Source organism: Silurus meridionalis, chromosome 14 (genome assembly GCF_014805685.1).
Source record: "Silurus meridionalis isolate SWU-2019-XX chromosome 14, ASM1480568v1, whole genome shotgun sequence".
Classification (NCBI taxonomy): domain Eukaryota; kingdom Metazoa; phylum Chordata; class Actinopteri; order Siluriformes; family Siluridae; genus Silurus; species Silurus meridionalis.
In genome coordinates, this window is record NC_060897.1 from 13,345,663 (window position 1) to 13,362,917 (window position 17,255).

General features: G+C 38.6%; 1 protein-coding gene across 6 annotated transcripts in view; it reads left to right on the forward strand.

Moving 5' to 3' along the window:
* Positions 1–263: 263 nt before the first annotated feature.
* The window catches only part of nfixb (nuclear factor I/Xb), a 132,436-nt gene continuing 115,444 nt past the window's right edge, over positions 264–17,255 (forward strand). For 4 of the 6 annotated variants that reach the window (XM_046866707.1, XM_046866716.1, XM_046866710.1 and 1 more), the window contains exons 1-2: positions 11,092–11,127; positions 11,273–11,356. In XM_046866707.1, the coding sequence (XP_046722663.1) occupies positions 11,107–11,127; positions 11,273–11,356 (105 nt within the window). In that variant the 5' untranslated portion in view covers positions 11,092–11,106. Of the gene's footprint in view, positions 1,143–11,091; positions 11,128–11,272; positions 11,357–14,531; positions 14,759–17,255 lie in introns of those variants that run through there. The other 2 variants (XM_046866709.1, XM_046866714.1) reach the window with 2 other exon arrangements.

Below are 17,255 nucleotides of genomic sequence, written 5' to 3' on the forward strand. Positions count from 1 at the left end.
TGGAATTTCATTAACAAAAAAAATGTGACTATTCATTTTATTTCGAGGTAATAAAATATATGCATGAATCTGCATGTATATTGCATGTTGGAATATGGAGTTCATACTTTAACATCTTTGTTATAACCTCAACTCCGAACCCTGCGTTTGCTGCACGCATTAGTTGCCCCCCTCTTTCTCTCTCTCTCTCTCTCTCTCTCTCTCTCTCTCTCTCTCACCCCTCTCGCTCTCGTTGTACATAGCCATTGCCGGTGAATGGTAATCCCCTGCCCTCCGTGCTTCACTCCGAGCCCGTATTTAATTCCCCTAAACCCCCCAGCTGTCGATCGGCTCACGCGCGGAACGCGACAGACTGCGAAGCCGCTCTCGGTTATTAATAATTCACCAGCTCCTGTCTCCGGGCCGCCATCACTGTTGTTACCGTGTATCGCGTTATTTAGTTGTTGCTGTCTTTTTTTTTTTTTTTTTTTTGTGCGTGTGTGCGCCTCTTATTTATTTCATTTTTAGTGCAAACTGCGCTTTCCGATTGTTGAAGCACATTCGTGCGCGCGCGCGCGAGCCGGGATCAGCGCCGTTAACGCGCCGTCCAAACAGCGCGTTCGGGGAGCGCGCCGGGTGCGCGCGCCGTGATTTCTGCCACCCGACATTTCGCCGTTTCTCTCTGAACTGAAAAGCAAGAGGAGGGAAGGAAGATAGGTGTCCGGTGAAAAGGGATGGAGATCGAGCCCTGAGAGCGACAGAATCTCTCTCTCTTTTTTTTCCCCTCCCAATCAGCTCAAAGCAGAAAGTTGTGGCACGCTGTTCGCACCGCTGACCGGACACGGACTTACCTCGCCGACATAAAGGAAACAGGACCGAGACCTAAAAAAAAAAAAAAAAAAAAAAAATATCTGGCTCGGATAAATTCCCGTGCATCCCTGTTCTTCATCCAGAGAGCGCATGTCAAGTAGTACTTTGGTTTGTAAAATGTTCGGCGCCCCGCAGGTCATCCCGCAATAACGCTCCTTTCGCTTCCGGTATCACCCGAAGAAAACCGAGCCGTTCGCGCTGCCTCTCCGACACTTTTTTGGAAACTTTTTTTTTGTCTGAAGGAGGAAAAATGGGTCTTTGAGACTGTTGGCACTTTTCCCCGTTCCACGATGGTACGTGCTGCTGTGTAAATTAACACTTTGTTCTCTTTATTCGTGTTTTACAATGTGATGCAGAATAACGCGAAGGGATCTTCGGAGAATACTTGCTTTAAAGACACGCGCACGCGCTCTGCAGAACCGTGCAGCAATGATCGTGTTTGTTTTTTACATGTCAATTAGTGTGTTTGTTTGTTGACCTGCCGAGTTTAATGCCGAGTTTACTTACAGAGCGATTGAGTCTATTTTTGTTCTGAAGAAAATATTTTCTCACTTGGGATTTAAAGCGGTCAGATGTGCGACTCGAGCTCGCCTGAGTCATGGGAATGTGTGCAGGAAAGCTGGCAGTTCAAAAGAGCGCGCTGTCAGTGGCTTGGCATGCCTGGGGTTTGGTAATAATAAGTTTATCTACAAAGTAAACTGCACAGCACCCCGAGTTGTCATTGAAGACTTGTCTAACCACCAGGAAAAACAGCTTTACACTGTGGTCTTTTTACTTGATCCATTTGTGGTCTTGTTTGTTTAGCTCGATCTGTTAACCAGGATCAGATGGTTAAAAAACAGGGGCTGTAAAATAAAAATAAATAAGGCTAAGAGCATCGTAAAATCCCAGTCTTCTTCAAGTCTGCTTATATTGTGGCTATTTGAATTGCCATGGATTTTTATTAATTTTTTCTCGATCATACAGAGTGATCTGAATGACATGCACTTGTGTCTATCCTGCCATTATTTGAAACGCTCCCGCAGGGTCGAGTCTGGCGCGTGTCGGCCGCCGTAGTTGCATGTTGACGCTGCGCGCGTTCCCGAATTGTTCTTATTACGACAGCGCGAGCGCCGGTGCGTCTGTTTGAGAACAAACGTTTCTGCGTGTCACATGTCTGCACTGTCAATGTCATTACAATAATAAAAAAAAAAGTTTTATTTCCCTTTCTATAAATCACTCAAAACTGTTTATTGAGGGGAAATAAGTTCATACGAAAATCCAGGGCCTGATCACTCCAACTAGTGTAAAGATGCCAACAAGACTATAAAATATAGGATGTTGGCTGGACTTGAAGTTCATTTCTGCTAATTGAATTATTGTATTATAATTCTGCACACTGTGCAAAATAATAGCACTTCAGAGAACGATTAGATATACTCTTCCCCAGACACATCTTCAGCAAATTGCTTCCTCTGTACTGAAATATCTGAAGAGGTATCCAGATTTTGAGGGTCACCAAGCTTACCCAAGACCTATAAAAACTATTTTTTGGAAGTGTGTTTCTTTCTAGCTATTCATTCTGATAGAATTGTATGAATTATTTATTATCACTGAAAACAAAACCTAAAATGTACATGCCAATGCTTCACTGTCTTTAAATCCTAATGATTTTGAACTGACTATGTGTCATTTGGCTCTGGATCTGTCTGGAACTGTGAGGAGTGATTGCATCGCCCACATTCGACTGTGTTTACTTTTGAAATATAACCTTGAAGCTGCAGTGGACCTCCAGATGGGCCAGTATATCGACACATTAATATGGATAATTAATTGTTTACTTGCTTTTATAAATGGCACCAGGCCAAATAGGACAATCTTAAAGGAAGTGAGGGAGTGTATTCAGTATTTGGCTGCACTTGGGATAAAAAAAAAAAATTATAAATAAATAAAAATTAATAAATCAGGGACAGAGCTGCCTTTAATTACTTGCTTTCAAACAACAGTCAAAACTAAAACACTTTTGATAGTTCAAAGCAGACAGCTTACACTATTGTACTACTGGATACATGTCAGAATAAACCTAGAGCTGGCATAACGATATATTTTCATCAAACATTTGTCTTCCACTTAATTTGCATCTCATCTGTGTGTGTGTGTGTGTGTGTGTGTGTGTGTGTGTGTGTGTGTGTGTGTGTGTGTGAGAGAGAGAGAGAGATCTTAAAACAGTTTGCTTAGGATTGACTTTAATATGTAGATGTTCCAGAAAAACAAAGATGGCTTTCTGCATGTAAAGTGATGCATCTAAGTTGCTTTGCTGTACATCGCAACTGATTCCATTCCGAAGTTCTGAGTTTGGCAGTGTATTTACTTGTATCATAAACTCTTCTCCTTCTATAATGTCAGTTGTTCCTGCTATTTCTGTCTTCGCATAAATGATGTCCCCTTCTGATAACATGCTAATATCAAGGGTGTGCAAAAAGTTCCAAGATCACATTCAGCCTGTAATTACTGTTGAAATAGTCACACTTCACAGCATGCTTGGTGAAATTTAGACTAAAATAATATTAAATGTATTTTTTTCATTGAACCTCAAAAGAATTATGTGCAGACTCGGAGAGGCACGTAATTTACATACAATTTGTGGCAACATATTTTTAAATTATTATTCTGAAGTATTTTCTAATATGCAGAATATGGTGTGTTTAAAACAACAAAAACTTGCAATGTTAAAAAAGATTATAGTTTATTTCCATTAATTTATTGATTGACATTCTTACCTCTAACTAACAGGTTGCAGGTATACAGCAAGTTCATATAACCCTATAGTTCCTACAATTTTAGACATGTATGTTTTCGATCTCAAGACAAATGGTCAGTATTCTTTGCTTAAGATGGAAGACTTAAGTATAATGGCATCTTGTGATTCTTTTTGCCACTGGTGGGGGTTGGACAGAATTTTCAAGTAGGAAAATTTTTGGATGTTTGGTCAAACATGTGTGATTATTACAGACATTTACTTTGGGATAGAGAGTGAGAGACTCTGTTTTTTTAGTGAGGTGATACTTGATGGTGTGCTGCTCTTTACCAATACGCCAGTTCAAGACTGGCAGCCATATGGAAGAGTTCCATATCCTCCAATTTGGCAAAATAGTCCTCAACTGATTTTTGCAGAAAGAACATATAAGCTTCTTGTTACAAGTCATCTTCACATTCATGACTGCATGGTTTAAGAGTAAGGTTGTCGGCTATTAGTTCTTCGCCTGACATCAATTAGTAAGTTTTCCAAATGGTTCCTCTTGCATGGGTTTAGGTTCATTGGCTGAAAGCTGGATAGGGCAATGAAGGTTTGCAATGGCATCACTTGGATCTACCATTAACCATAGATTAACAGATCAAAGATTAAATACATTCTGGGAACTTTCCTTAGACGGGATACAAGTAAATTGCACATTTTTTGCATCAGATTAAATAGAGTGAGCAAGATTGGTAAGGAAAGATTTGTCCTGGTGTTATTGTAAAGGAATGCTCAGCCAAATGTGAGGAAATGTGAAGGGAGGTTTGAAGTTCCATTCAGAGGTCCTCTGGGGGCTCCTGTTTGGATTCAGATATTTATGTGGTGCACGGAATGATGTTTAAATCAGTGACCTAATAAGATTTCTAGATTTATATAATAATCTCATTCTCAAGCAAACTTGTGTATATATGCTAGCCAGTGCAATAGGAATTTATTGAATACAAAATTATTTTAGTAAGTGTCTACCTTTAAATGCAGCTAAGGTGGAGAACAGATTAAAATGGGTGGAGCCATTACAATCTGTGGCTGTTTGAATCTTAGTTATTTACTGAATTAAAATTTGACTGTAAAAGCAAGAATATAAGAAAGTCTAGAAGAAAAAAATATTTCACACAGACTGAATCTTGAAATGAATACTAGTTCAGTGCATTTTGATAATGATGTTATTAGAGATGATATATGGCTTTTTGATTTGTAGACAACGTGTACACATCATCTCTTGAATAATTCAATAAGGTATTAAATAGGCTACAATTGGTTACCCGGTTGAAGCCCCGGTATCGCCAAGCTGCCACTCTCGGGGCCCTTGAGCAAGGCTCTTAACAATCACTGTAACCTGGCTGAGCATGCGTTCTGACCCCAGCTTCCTATCACTGCTTGGATATACAAAGAAAGAATTTCACTTTGCTGTAATGTACATGTAAAAAGTATAAAAGCACTTTTCTTTTTTTGCACACTTTTAATTGATAAGGTTAAACTATTTGAGTGCAAATACAACCATTTTACTTTTAGTCTACCTTTTCCTCTTTCTCAGAGTTACCAAAAGTGTACTTCTTTTCAAGTCCCTAAAACAAAGTCCTAAAATGTGCTTCTTCTCTTTAAGCCATAGGATCAACAGTAGAGAAAATGTGGACAGAATAGCAAAAATGAAGTACTCAGTGCATATATATATATTTACACAATATCCGGAGGTAATTGTACAGAACAATTTTTTATCATCATTAAATGTGTATCTTAAAATCTTTTTGTGTAGTGGTATAAATATTTTTCACTGTAGAAAGTGATTTGCAAACAGTATCCACAACTTGAAACTTGCGTTTGAGACAAAGAAAGTGAATATACCTGTATCGGGATAAAGACTTTAACCAACACTAGAGACTGAATAGAAGTGGTGAGAAGGCAGGAAACAGGTTTCTTACTGACACATGGTCTGAGAGGAGAAGCAGGGCATGTGAGCGATGCTAGCTAAGCACAAAAGTAAAACACAACAAGAAGCAAGACCTGTGAGCAACACAGGGAAATGAAGTGGGCCTGTATCCTATTGGATGTATCTTTTACACAGTATGAAATAAGGAACTGAAAGCAAAAAATTATAGGTCTGGCAAAGCAGCCATCAACAGGCAGACCACGTAGTGATTGCGCAATCATAAAAAAATTTTGTTAGTATACAAAAAAATACTGTTAGAGAGCTCATAAATATATGAAAAATGATGGTCATTGAGCAACTCTAGTTGTGTAAACATGAGTAATCACATCTAGAAAATCATCTGTTGCAGTTTATCCAATAACATGCATTAGTGTAAATCATTTAAATGAGGACAGCTAATATGAACAGAGCCAAGCTACAGGACTCAAGACATTAGCTCATTAAGAGGAGAGTCAAAGGCACTGTATGAACACCTGAGCATGACACCCATATGAAGGTTTTGACCAAAGTGTTGCCACAAAGCTGAAAGCATAGAAATAGTAAGATTGTTTTGTAGGCTGTAATATTAATATAAAAATTTCCCTTCATTGGAACTAAAACACCCAAACATGACAAGCTTTTGCACATAAAGCAAGCTTTGTGAAAACCTGGTTTTCTACGTATGGAGTGGAGGAACTCCAGTTGCTTGCATAAAGTTCTGACATCAACCCTATTAAACACCTTTGAGAGAAACTGGAATGTTGATTGTGCCTCAGGTGTCATGTCTCACCATCAGTGCCTAAACACATCAATGCTCTTGTTGGGCAAAATCTAGTGGGATGCCTTCCCATAAGACTTGAGTCTTTTGTAACAGCAAAGGGGGATTACATCTGTATTCAGATTTTTATCTATAAAATTTTTATCATATAGTGTTTAGAAAGTTTTGCCAAATATCCAGGAGTTCCATCATACTTTTCACAAAAGGGTAATAGCTCTTGATTTGCTAGTGCTGCATACTACTGGAAATACTGTGTTTGGCATAGTTTTTTGTTATATGGAAGTATCTGGGTAGTGATGTGTTTACATTTGCTAAACTGTGCTTTGGTTAATGTGCTGGGTTGCTGATTAGAAGATCACAGGTTCAAGCCCTGGTATCGCCAAGCTGCCACTTTTGGGCCCTTGAGCAAGGCCCTTAACCCTCTGTGCTCCAGGGGTTCCATATCAATGCTGACCCTGCGCTCTGACCCCAACTTACGAGCAAGCTGGGATACGGGAATAAAAATGTCACTGTGATGTAATGTCTGTGAAAAATAAAGGGTATTTTTCATTTCCCTTTATCTTTATCAAAGATCAAAGGCTCCAGTATACAATAAAAAGAGCTAGGTAATGGGAAATAGATCAATATTACAAAAAATACCACAAAATACTAAATACAAAAAATGTAGAAAATATTAAGAAAATTAAAAAAATAAATAAAATAAAACAGTGTTTGTTGAGTCTTCAGTACGGCTGAGGATGTACAGAACAGTGAGGAGAGTGGCTCAGAATTATTATTAAAAGATACAAGACTATGTAAGGAGCAGAGGGAAAACAATGAGCTAGAGGAGTAAATGGATGCTAAGGGGTCATGATAAGCAATAGGTTATAGAGTAAGCAAAAACCAAATATGGAAAATGGGAAGCCTGATGTATATATATCAGTTGATCATCTTGGCAATTGTTCAACTTTTAAAAATTTTGTACAAGGTTGAATTTTGTAACACTTTTTTTCCCCCATTACTGACATTTTTACTAGTTATTTTTTGTCGTTTGTGTGATTGAAGATCGCAGCTTTAAATCTTTCTTTTTTTTGCCTTATTCGCATGTTCCTTGTTTCATGCAGAGGGTGTTTAATATCACAGCCTGATGATTCATTCATGTGAGAAAAGAATGTCTAAAGAATATCCGTATTTTAAAAGATTCACCAATTTCTCATCTTCTTCTCGTTATTTTACCAATTTATTTGCTCCTTTATTTTTGTCACTTAACATCACCATCTCAAAAGATATCAGCATGGCATAGGATCATTTTGATGCACTCTTTTCATGTAGCATACCGATTTCTGTTCACACATGTCTTACCCCAGTCAATTGCATTCTCAGTGTTCCAGAGACTTCCAGAGAGTCTTGTGTGTTCCACAGTGTTCCGTGAAATGTTTTGGATATCCAGTGCAATTTTTTATTGTGCATAATACTTCATGATCGTACATTACTGCCAATACAGACCACAATGCTTATACAGAAGGCAATTGTAAAAGCATTCCCAGTTTTGACAGCCTTGCCAACGAACAATAAGCAGTCTCCTACTGACACCTCCCCTTTATTTGACTATTATATGCCCCACTCCGCTCATTTTTCTTTTGCCCTCTTCTCCAGAGATGTAGGTATGAAATATCACATTTTTCCAGCATTTTTCCCTGAAGTGGCCCTGGCAAATGTTCACACGGCATGCACTTCTCCTTTTATATACCCCCAACTCTAAAATTTTTTAATAAACAGGTTTATCATCTCTCTCCTCCTCTTTTTGCCTTTGATATATTTGCCATATTACCTGTTAAATCTGGAGAGAGTCAATGGGCATGTAAGCATCCTGTGGATTTCCTCTCCAACCTCTCCAACTGTGCAACAAAGCACAAGAGGACCACAGTGGTGCTGATTATTTCCAACTTGATGGTGAGGTTCTGTGATGTTACGTAAAAAAATAAAATAATAATAATATATATATAAAGGGGGAACACTGTTGTATTCGGTCTCATGGGCTGTTGTTTGTGTAGCAAGACCGATGTAGTAAAGAGATTATGAACAGATTTGTGATTTATTCAGTGCCATGACTGGGTGCCTAGTAGCAGCCATTGGAATGCATCTGTGTGGTCGTAACATGTGAATGTAGATAGGCTGTTTTTTTGTGTGTATGTATATATTATATTACAAAAAGGACTGTCATATATATTTGATACAAGCCTCCATATAAATGTACAGAAGGGGAAAAAACGGGACAGTACAACAGGGAACAACATCAAATAATCAGCACCGACTCAGGCAGATGATGCCCCTTTTAAGTGTGAAGGCAATCTAGGCCGGAAAGACAGAGAGAAAAACCGATGTATGGCAATTCATGCAGTTAACAAATCAACCAATTATTGTAGCAGCAGCACTATACATAGAATGATGCAGCTACAGCTAATGTACAAATATCAAAATAGGGGAAAAGGTTGTATGGTGACATAATAGCATTTAGCTGACTTTTACTTCTACTACTACTAGTAATGATGATGATGATGATGATGATGATTAATTTTATTAGTAGTAGTATTATATGATGGCAAACACCTTCTGTATGGCTACATCTTTCAAGTTATAAGTTTGTTTTGACTAACAACACGTGATACTTTAAAATAAAGTAAGTGAATTTACATAGACATATGCATAATACATCATTACAGTGTAAAATGCTTATTCGGTTGCCACAGAAGTTGAAAGTTAGACAACAATGTGTAAAGAATGTGCAGTTTTGGAAAAAACAAAGATAATAATTTCAGGGTAAGGAACAAACAACCCATAATTATAACGTAGCATTTTCTTTTTTAAAATAGATAAAGCATCAGACAATAAACAAAGCAAATTCTCACTTAAGTGTGGACGAATTCTTTTGTCAACCATCTATTTACTGTTGTGTTGCACAGTGATGCAGTTATACATAAATGCATCAAAAGCACTCACAAACCAAGACTTTAAAATATGCAGCGGGTGATGACAAGGGCATGACAGCTGGCAAGTATTTACTTTGTGATCTGATTAATTTAGCTGTCTCTATTAATATTATTAAAATAGGTCCTTTAGCTTCAGAAGCATATCTGTATTGATTTTTTATGTTTGCATGCACCACTTATTAGCATTGTATTAAGTAAGAAGTACACACCTATATGGCTTACCAGCACTATCAGATTACCAAAGTACTGTATTTTTTTTGTTTGTTTACTTTTTTTTTGTCTGTGGACAGTTATGTCAAATTCTTGGATGTTTATGTGGCAATCTTACTTTTCAGTAACTCTATCTTTTTTTCTATTAAAACACTTCCCTATTTTAAAATATTTAAATATTTAAATCTTTAATTGAATAAAGATTAATACAGTCATCCTTTTTAATGTCCGATATGTTTCATTGGCAGATCAGTGTCTGATTTGCACCAACATTGAAAAGATCCACACTGTTGGTGTGCATATTGAGTAATTCTTATTAGCTATACTCAATAAAAATACATTTTTACTAAATAATTATAATCCCCTCAAAAATATATTCTTATTTTGGTCTTGTATACTGACTGAGGGAAAAATATCATGTGCAATTGTGTAATTGAATTTATAGATTGTCTTTGCTGTATACTGGTGATATAGACGGTGTTGGTTACATAGAAATGCTTATAGAATTGTTAAATAATCATCTACTCCATGTTGTCTGTTATGACTGCGAAGATATGCCTGAATTAGCGAAGAAATCTATACTTCCAAAAAAGTGTATGGATTGATCCTGGATTGATGGATTGAGAAGTACTTGAGTGCTATAATGTAGGAGTGCAGTTTAATCAGCTTGCCTTTGAATGCATATTTAGACATTCATAGCTCTGTAGAGGCCTGAAAGAGTGAAAGGGAAAGTGCCTGTAACCACTCATTGCTGTGGATATGAATAGCTTGTGTTGCAGCCACAGCTCGGTTAGCCAGTGTCTGGGACTTATTATAGTGCTGTGTGTGTGTGTGTGTGTGTGTGTGTGTGTGTGTCTGCATGCATGTCTGTTATTTTAATGCTATATCTACGTATTTACGTGTGAGCCCTAAACATTTCTATATGCGTTCATTCAACTTTGATGCACATTTGATTGGTTAAATTCAGTGATTTTTTGGCGTCGAGCTAAAGCTGAGTTGCGTCAGAGATCCTGTATAATGAAATAAGTATGGGTGTGTGCTTACACACAATTCTGTGTACTTCTGTGGGACAATTTTTCTTGCTATACACACTGATCATATAACAGTTTAATTCAACGGGCCAAATCTTGAGACTCACTGCTAGTTGCAGACATGCCATATATCCTGGCTTTATTCCATGCTTTTCTCTGTGATTTAACATAATTCTACTAATGGCTAAAATGGGAAAGGAGAGCGTATTCAGACCTTGGTCCCAGCAAGGCTCTTCCCCAGCATACAAATGAACTGGCATGAATGGGATCAACACTCAGCGAAAACAAACCACCTTGACGGTCGATTAGGAAGAAAGGGCCCGCTGTGTGAGTGCTGGGGTGCCCAATAAGTCACAGACATACTGGAAAGTCAGCAGGTGTGGACCGGGACCAGTCGGGCTCTCTGGGCCGGCTGAGTGTGGCAGACACGGTGGTATTGAGGGGGCTATTTCCAAACAAACCGAGACAGACATGCACAGAAACTCACAAAAGCACCTGGGCTGTAGAGCACAAAGGCTGCTTACAGTGTGATGTCTTGTTAAAATGGGTGGTTCTATTCAGAGTGGCTGTTTAAACGCAGAGAAATCATGCAGGAAGTGTTTTTGCTGGTAACTGCAGGATAATTAGAAAGACAGCAGAAATAATAGTGTTGTTTCAAATTTCAAATTTGTTCCTCAAAACCATAATCATATTCGAGATAATGTGTTATAATGGACAGCATTGTATTTATAATATCTTTCTTTTCTGTTTCAGGCTACCGAAACATTTCTGGTGAATGAAGACCCATCCAGAGGTCCCGGGATGCCGGAATGCTTCGTTGTGTCTGATTCCTACCGGGTATGCCTCATTATTACTATTTTCCCTGTTACTGAAATTCTTATTATCCCTATTGTTGTTATTATTGATTTGTTATTTGTGTCAGCTGTAATTACAGTGACGGACAGTGCACTTTTATACTCTTGTTAATTGCGCCACAATCATAATGTCATTCACAGCTCTCCTCAGCTGCAAGCCATTACCGTCATTATTTCCACACTCACTTTCAGGGAGGGAAAAAAAGAAACCTTACAACTCCGCCGAAGCCTTGCTCTCTCGTGGGAATGAAAATTATAACGATAATGTGCAGCGCACTTGTATAAAATGAGAAGCCCACAGTGAGAGAGGGGAGGGAATGAGAGGCAAGGGGCTTCTAAAAACTACTACATACAGCCGAAAAGAACAGCGCTTCGCTTTTAAAAATTCCGCACTGCAAGCTCATTTGGATTTACAGCAATGAGAGTAAAATAAAATGGCCATAAAAATAGGAGGATGGTATAAAGAGATGGAGGGAAGGAGGGATAGTGCTAGGAGCCTGCGGATGACTGAAAATGAGATTGTTAATGAGCTGGGAGCTGGTTTTCAACTCTTTGTTTCTTTTTGTTTCCAGCAGGCAGCTTTTGCCAAGTTTCTCAAAGAAAATCTGGCTTGCTCTAACGTATCAAATGTCTCGAGGTGCAGAGACAAGCTGAAAATGGAGGGAAAACAGGAAAACATGATTGGTAGAAAAAATGGGAAGAGGTGGGGCATTTCAAAGTGATATAAGATATCAAGAGGTATCCATGAGCTTGCTGACACTGAGAAAATTTGTGACAGTTTTGAATCCCGCTAAAGATCTAAAGCTTCCTAATTCTGATCTCTTCACTATATTACACATTTATCACAACTTTTAACAGTCCGACAAGCCCTTTAAAAAAAAACTATAAAAATTGGCCTATTTTTCTCAAATCACCAGGAGTGTGCAAGATAAATTGTAATATTTAATGTGCAGGGTTTAACTGTAATTCAGTAAATGTAACACCTTGCAGATGCTGGCTGCAACGTGCACATAACTGCTGTGCAATCAAACAACATGTGCATTTTAGCCTCGTAAGAAAGATGGCTGACTGCTCCTAATCGAGGCCCGGCATATGGTTTAGCCATGTGTTAGTAAACGAGCGTTTCATTCTCTCTGACCACTAAACATTGGGCTCATTTAGGGAGTGATGCTACATGAGCGCTCGTAAGTGTTGGGTGAAGTGAAGGAAAATCGTCTTTCTTAATCTCCCTCAGCCTGGTTTTGTTTTTTGCCACAAAAACGCCTCGTTATTTAGAAGTGGCAAAAGAAATGATACTCTCCCACGGTCTCAAGTGAGTTTTAGAACATCTCCGCGTTTCGAGATGGTTATCCGCAATAAAACACATGCCCTATTTAGGGCCACTGATGTGCGCAATCTCAAGGGTCAAGCATGGTCACTGTTTATGCCAGTGACCGCGCACCAATACCGACTTTTAATCAAGTACACTATCTACAGCTGATGTGGCTTGGCCTAACCCATGCCACACGCACAAAACAGTCACACACCCCTCTTGCTTTCTACTGCCGTTGACCGGCTGCTCCTAACATCGTTCCCTCTCTCCTTTGGCTGTGTGCGGTAATTGGCCACACAGCGCTGGCGTTGCTTGTTGTTTCCCCTGCAGTGGCTTGTGGTGGTGCTGTGCAGGCAGCAGGCCTCATAAATCCCGAGGCCTCGGCTGTCAGTTCCAAACTTCAGCTCTGCTTCCCCACAATGACTTCACCCCCTCCAAGCCTCCCCACCCAGGCACAGCCTCCACAACTCCGGTTTCTTTCCCCTTTAGTGCCTGTTTTAATATCTACTGCATGGCGCAAAGCGTAGTTTTGGATTTTAGATGCATTCGTTACTATTATTAGTGCACACCTGACGTATTTTGGCTGATAAAATTGTGCATTTCTACAGTATGATTGTATGACATACCCTTGCATCTCATTTGCATTCTTTTCGACATATCGCATCAAGGCATATATGCAACTTGCTTGTATTTATTGTTTCTATTATACACATATGATTATAATGACCTTTTTTATATCCTATAATTAAATATGTTCACATAGTATATAAATTTGGGACAGTAAGCAGTAAAGCAACTTTTATTTGATTGAGATTTAAACGATCAAAACATGCTACGATGACTTCTTTACCTTACTTGCTTTAAAAACAAATATTATTAACAAATCAGTAATGTACATCGATCTGAAATGTTGTAAAATTAAACATTGTATGATTGCCAGTTTGCTGACCAGTTTCACACTTTTTTCTCCCTCATTGTAAATTAAACGCCACACAATATGACACAGGGAGCATAGAATTAAATGAGATCAATTTGGACAGCTTTTTAAACGTGATAACCGCCTCGGATGTCACGTCTCCCAGAATGGATGGAAATATAGAGCTAAAAATGCTTACACGTTGTATTAAATGCCAATTTATTTTATGCATGCTATAGTCTAGAACCGTGTTCTGTTTTTCTTTCTTTTTTTTTTTCTTTCTTTCTTTCTTTCTTTCTTTCTACATTTGTTGTTACTGTTAATTATTGAGTTTGTATAATTATTATACTTTTTGCCTGGTCACGTTAAACTGAACAGATTGAAATCCATTCCTGAAAACAAGCAGATTGAAATAATGTCAATCTGGCAAAACAACTCGACAGTTTGAATACAAATCGCTCAAGAAATAAAAAGTTATATAGACATGAAACCCTCAGCTGCCTCCAACATATATATCCATGACATCATTGTGCATATGTAGATAATGAGATATCTGAATAGATGGATTATGTTCCTTCAGCTCTGTTTAGAGTGAAATGTGGCTGCAAAATGCTCGAGAACTTTCCCTTTATGAAGGTATCATTTCAGCTTTTTCCCCCCTTCCAGTTCTCCCTGTGTTTAAGCAACACGTCCGTGTGATTTATACCGAAGCTTCAGCATGGTATTTTCACATAAACCCCCCAAATACGACCTTGATTCAACCGTTTGGTGTTGGAAATCATGGGGGAGAGAGAAAAGGAGAGAGGAAGTCAGAGGAGGGAGGGAAGAAGGGAAGGAGAGAGAGAGAGAGGGAGAGAGGGAGGGAGGGAAGAAGGGAAGGAGGAAGGGAGGGAGGGAGGGAAAGGAAAAAGTTCCCTCTCTTCCAAACTTTAGAGTGTGCGCGCGCGTGTGTGTGTGTGTGTGTGTGTGTGTGTGCGTTTAGCTTTCACTTTGAGTCGCCTAGGCGGGGTTTTTTAGCAGTGCGGCGTGGAGGGAGCGAGGCAGCGCGGCGAACTTGCAATGCAGCGACCGCGGCCGACTGCCTTCCATCTGCAATAAGCTCCGTGAATTCCCTCTCTAACGCAATAACCATGTACTCCCCGTACTGCTTAACACAGGTAAACACCATGCTCACTCTTCTTTCATTCGCTGGCGTTTTTCTTTTGAGCTTCGAAGCTTTTTTTTTTTTTTTTCAAATTATTATTATTATTTTCCTGTATTTCCCCTTTCGTGCCTTTTTTTTATTTGTGCGTTTCTTTTCTTATTCCTTGTCACCAGCAGCGCGCGCGGGCTCGCGCGTCTGTACTGCGATTCCTACTTAAGTTTCCTACTAATAACTTTTTTGTAGGCGTTTCGCTGCAACATGGTTGTGAGAGAAAATGGCGCGTCGCTCGATTTCTATTTCATAATATTTAAAAAAAAAAGAAGGAGGGAGAAGAAAATGAGAAAGAGCGAGAGAACAGCCAGACGTTAAAGTTACAGCTCGTTTTTTGGGGGTGTTAAGTTTAGTAAAAATTTAAAAAAATCATAAGTATCATAAGTGTGTCATAAAGGAAAACGCAACGCGCTTTGGCAGATCGCTGATCAAGTTTGTATCGTGTGTGTGTGTGTGTGTGTGTGTGTTTTGGATCGTCAGTCCCTTAGATAACTAACTCATTGCTGATTTTTTTTTTTTGAACAAGCCAAAGGTCACTGCCACTGTCTTTTTTTGGCATGCAAAATAATGAATGGTGCGTTGCATTTGAAGTGTTTGTAAAGTTGTGTTGTTGTTGTTGTGACATGCAGAGACTGGCTATTGTTTTGTGCGAATACATCATGAATGAACTGTTCCATGCATGAATGCATTCAGATAATATATCACTTTTGCGAGGCAGAGTTTTTGGAAGGGTTTTTAATGCATTTACAGGCAGATTGGTCAAATCTATAGTTTGATTTAGGAAAAAAAAAAAAAAAGTTTATATATATATATATATATATATATATATATATATATATATATATATAAGAGCAGTAATGATTTATGTTACGTGCTGTATATAAATTTGTAATATGTACTCTATGGACGAACACCTGTGTGTGTGTGTGTGTGTGTGTGTGTGTGTGTTTAAATCTGTTAACTTTTATATGCTGCCAGGTTCATTTCTACAGCTTGTTTTATTTGTGACATGAATATTTTGATGTGTGTAGCTGAATTATGAAGTTTTTGAACTCACCCACACCCGTGTGTGTTTTATTTTTCACTTTCACAATTGAGTGCATTTCCACTTCAATATAAAGGAAACGAGTTCTACGCACACTATATAAATAAGACGCAAGAATTGTGGATGAAGACAAGCACTTGGTGATCGACAGCGTGTTTTAATAATAACACTTAAGGCCTAGATAGTTATCAGTTTGTTTAATTCTTACCGCAGGACTGGTCGAAGGACCAGGTTTCTTCTTCAGATCAGTCATTTTAATGGCATTTTGGAAATGATTTCTGTTCTTTGCACAATGTTTTATGCTCAGGAAGGCGCTATACAAAATGATCTTAAAACTAGATTTATTATTATAGCAGCATCAACTTCAGGTTTATTGACTATGCTTTCCTTCATTACAAACTCTGATGCATATATGTACATTCGCCCTCATTTATAAGGTTTATACACAAATGTATTTTAGTATGCTTATTGTGCTTGTGTGTAGAATGGTCTGATTCAGAGTTGTGATTGTGAATTTTTTGAGGCGAGTGTGTGTGGGGAAGACACCTAAGGTTTACAGCTGGACAAACGACAAACTGTCTGTTTTGCCACATATATCCACCGCAACGTCTTCTTTTCTGTCAAACAGCAAGCGAGCGTTTTGTCTTTGTCAACTTTTCTAAACACTCGTGTACACTTTGTCTGAGTTTTGTCCTGAAATAGTACGGTGTGCTTATGTGTTAGGTTCCTGTCTAACTCAAATGGTTGTACTTGTATTTAACTGTTCTGCTTGCATTTGTCAGAGCTGCAGCACTTTTTTTTTTTTTTTTTTTACTGCACAGCATGTGGGACAAATAGCTGGCTTTCGGCACATGCACGACCGTTTTATGAAGATTTACAGCAGAAATGTAGGTCATTTCTGGAGACGCTGGTTTTTATTCATGCAACGGCGGACAGTCGCATCCATTGATGTGTAATTTATTCCTGATTTTACAGTGGTTTTATTAAAACAGTTTTGCTCACATGCCTCTGTTCCCGGTTCATTTGGTAAGCAGGCTGTGGTCTGGTTTCCATTTCCAATACTTAGAACAATAGTTAGCATACCAATTGAGTGAAACAGTATAATTCAGCAGTGAATAATTTTTCTTTCTTCCGTGGCCATGATCAGCTGAAATGACAGATAGGTGCAGAGGTAATTGAATAGAGTCTTAGTGTTTATTATGTATAGGTAGATAAGATTTGCACATTTTTTTATTCAGATGAACCAGGCACAGGCTGGACATTTAGTACACCTTTCATTTTGTGAGTTTTTCTAGCTTTGGTTTTGTTTCTGTAAGCGGATCAGGGCAGATTTATCTCCTTTGCCTAAAATCCACATATTTACCAGCTTATGTTTCATTGAACCCTTTAGTTCCTTCGCTCCAGGTGAAACGGC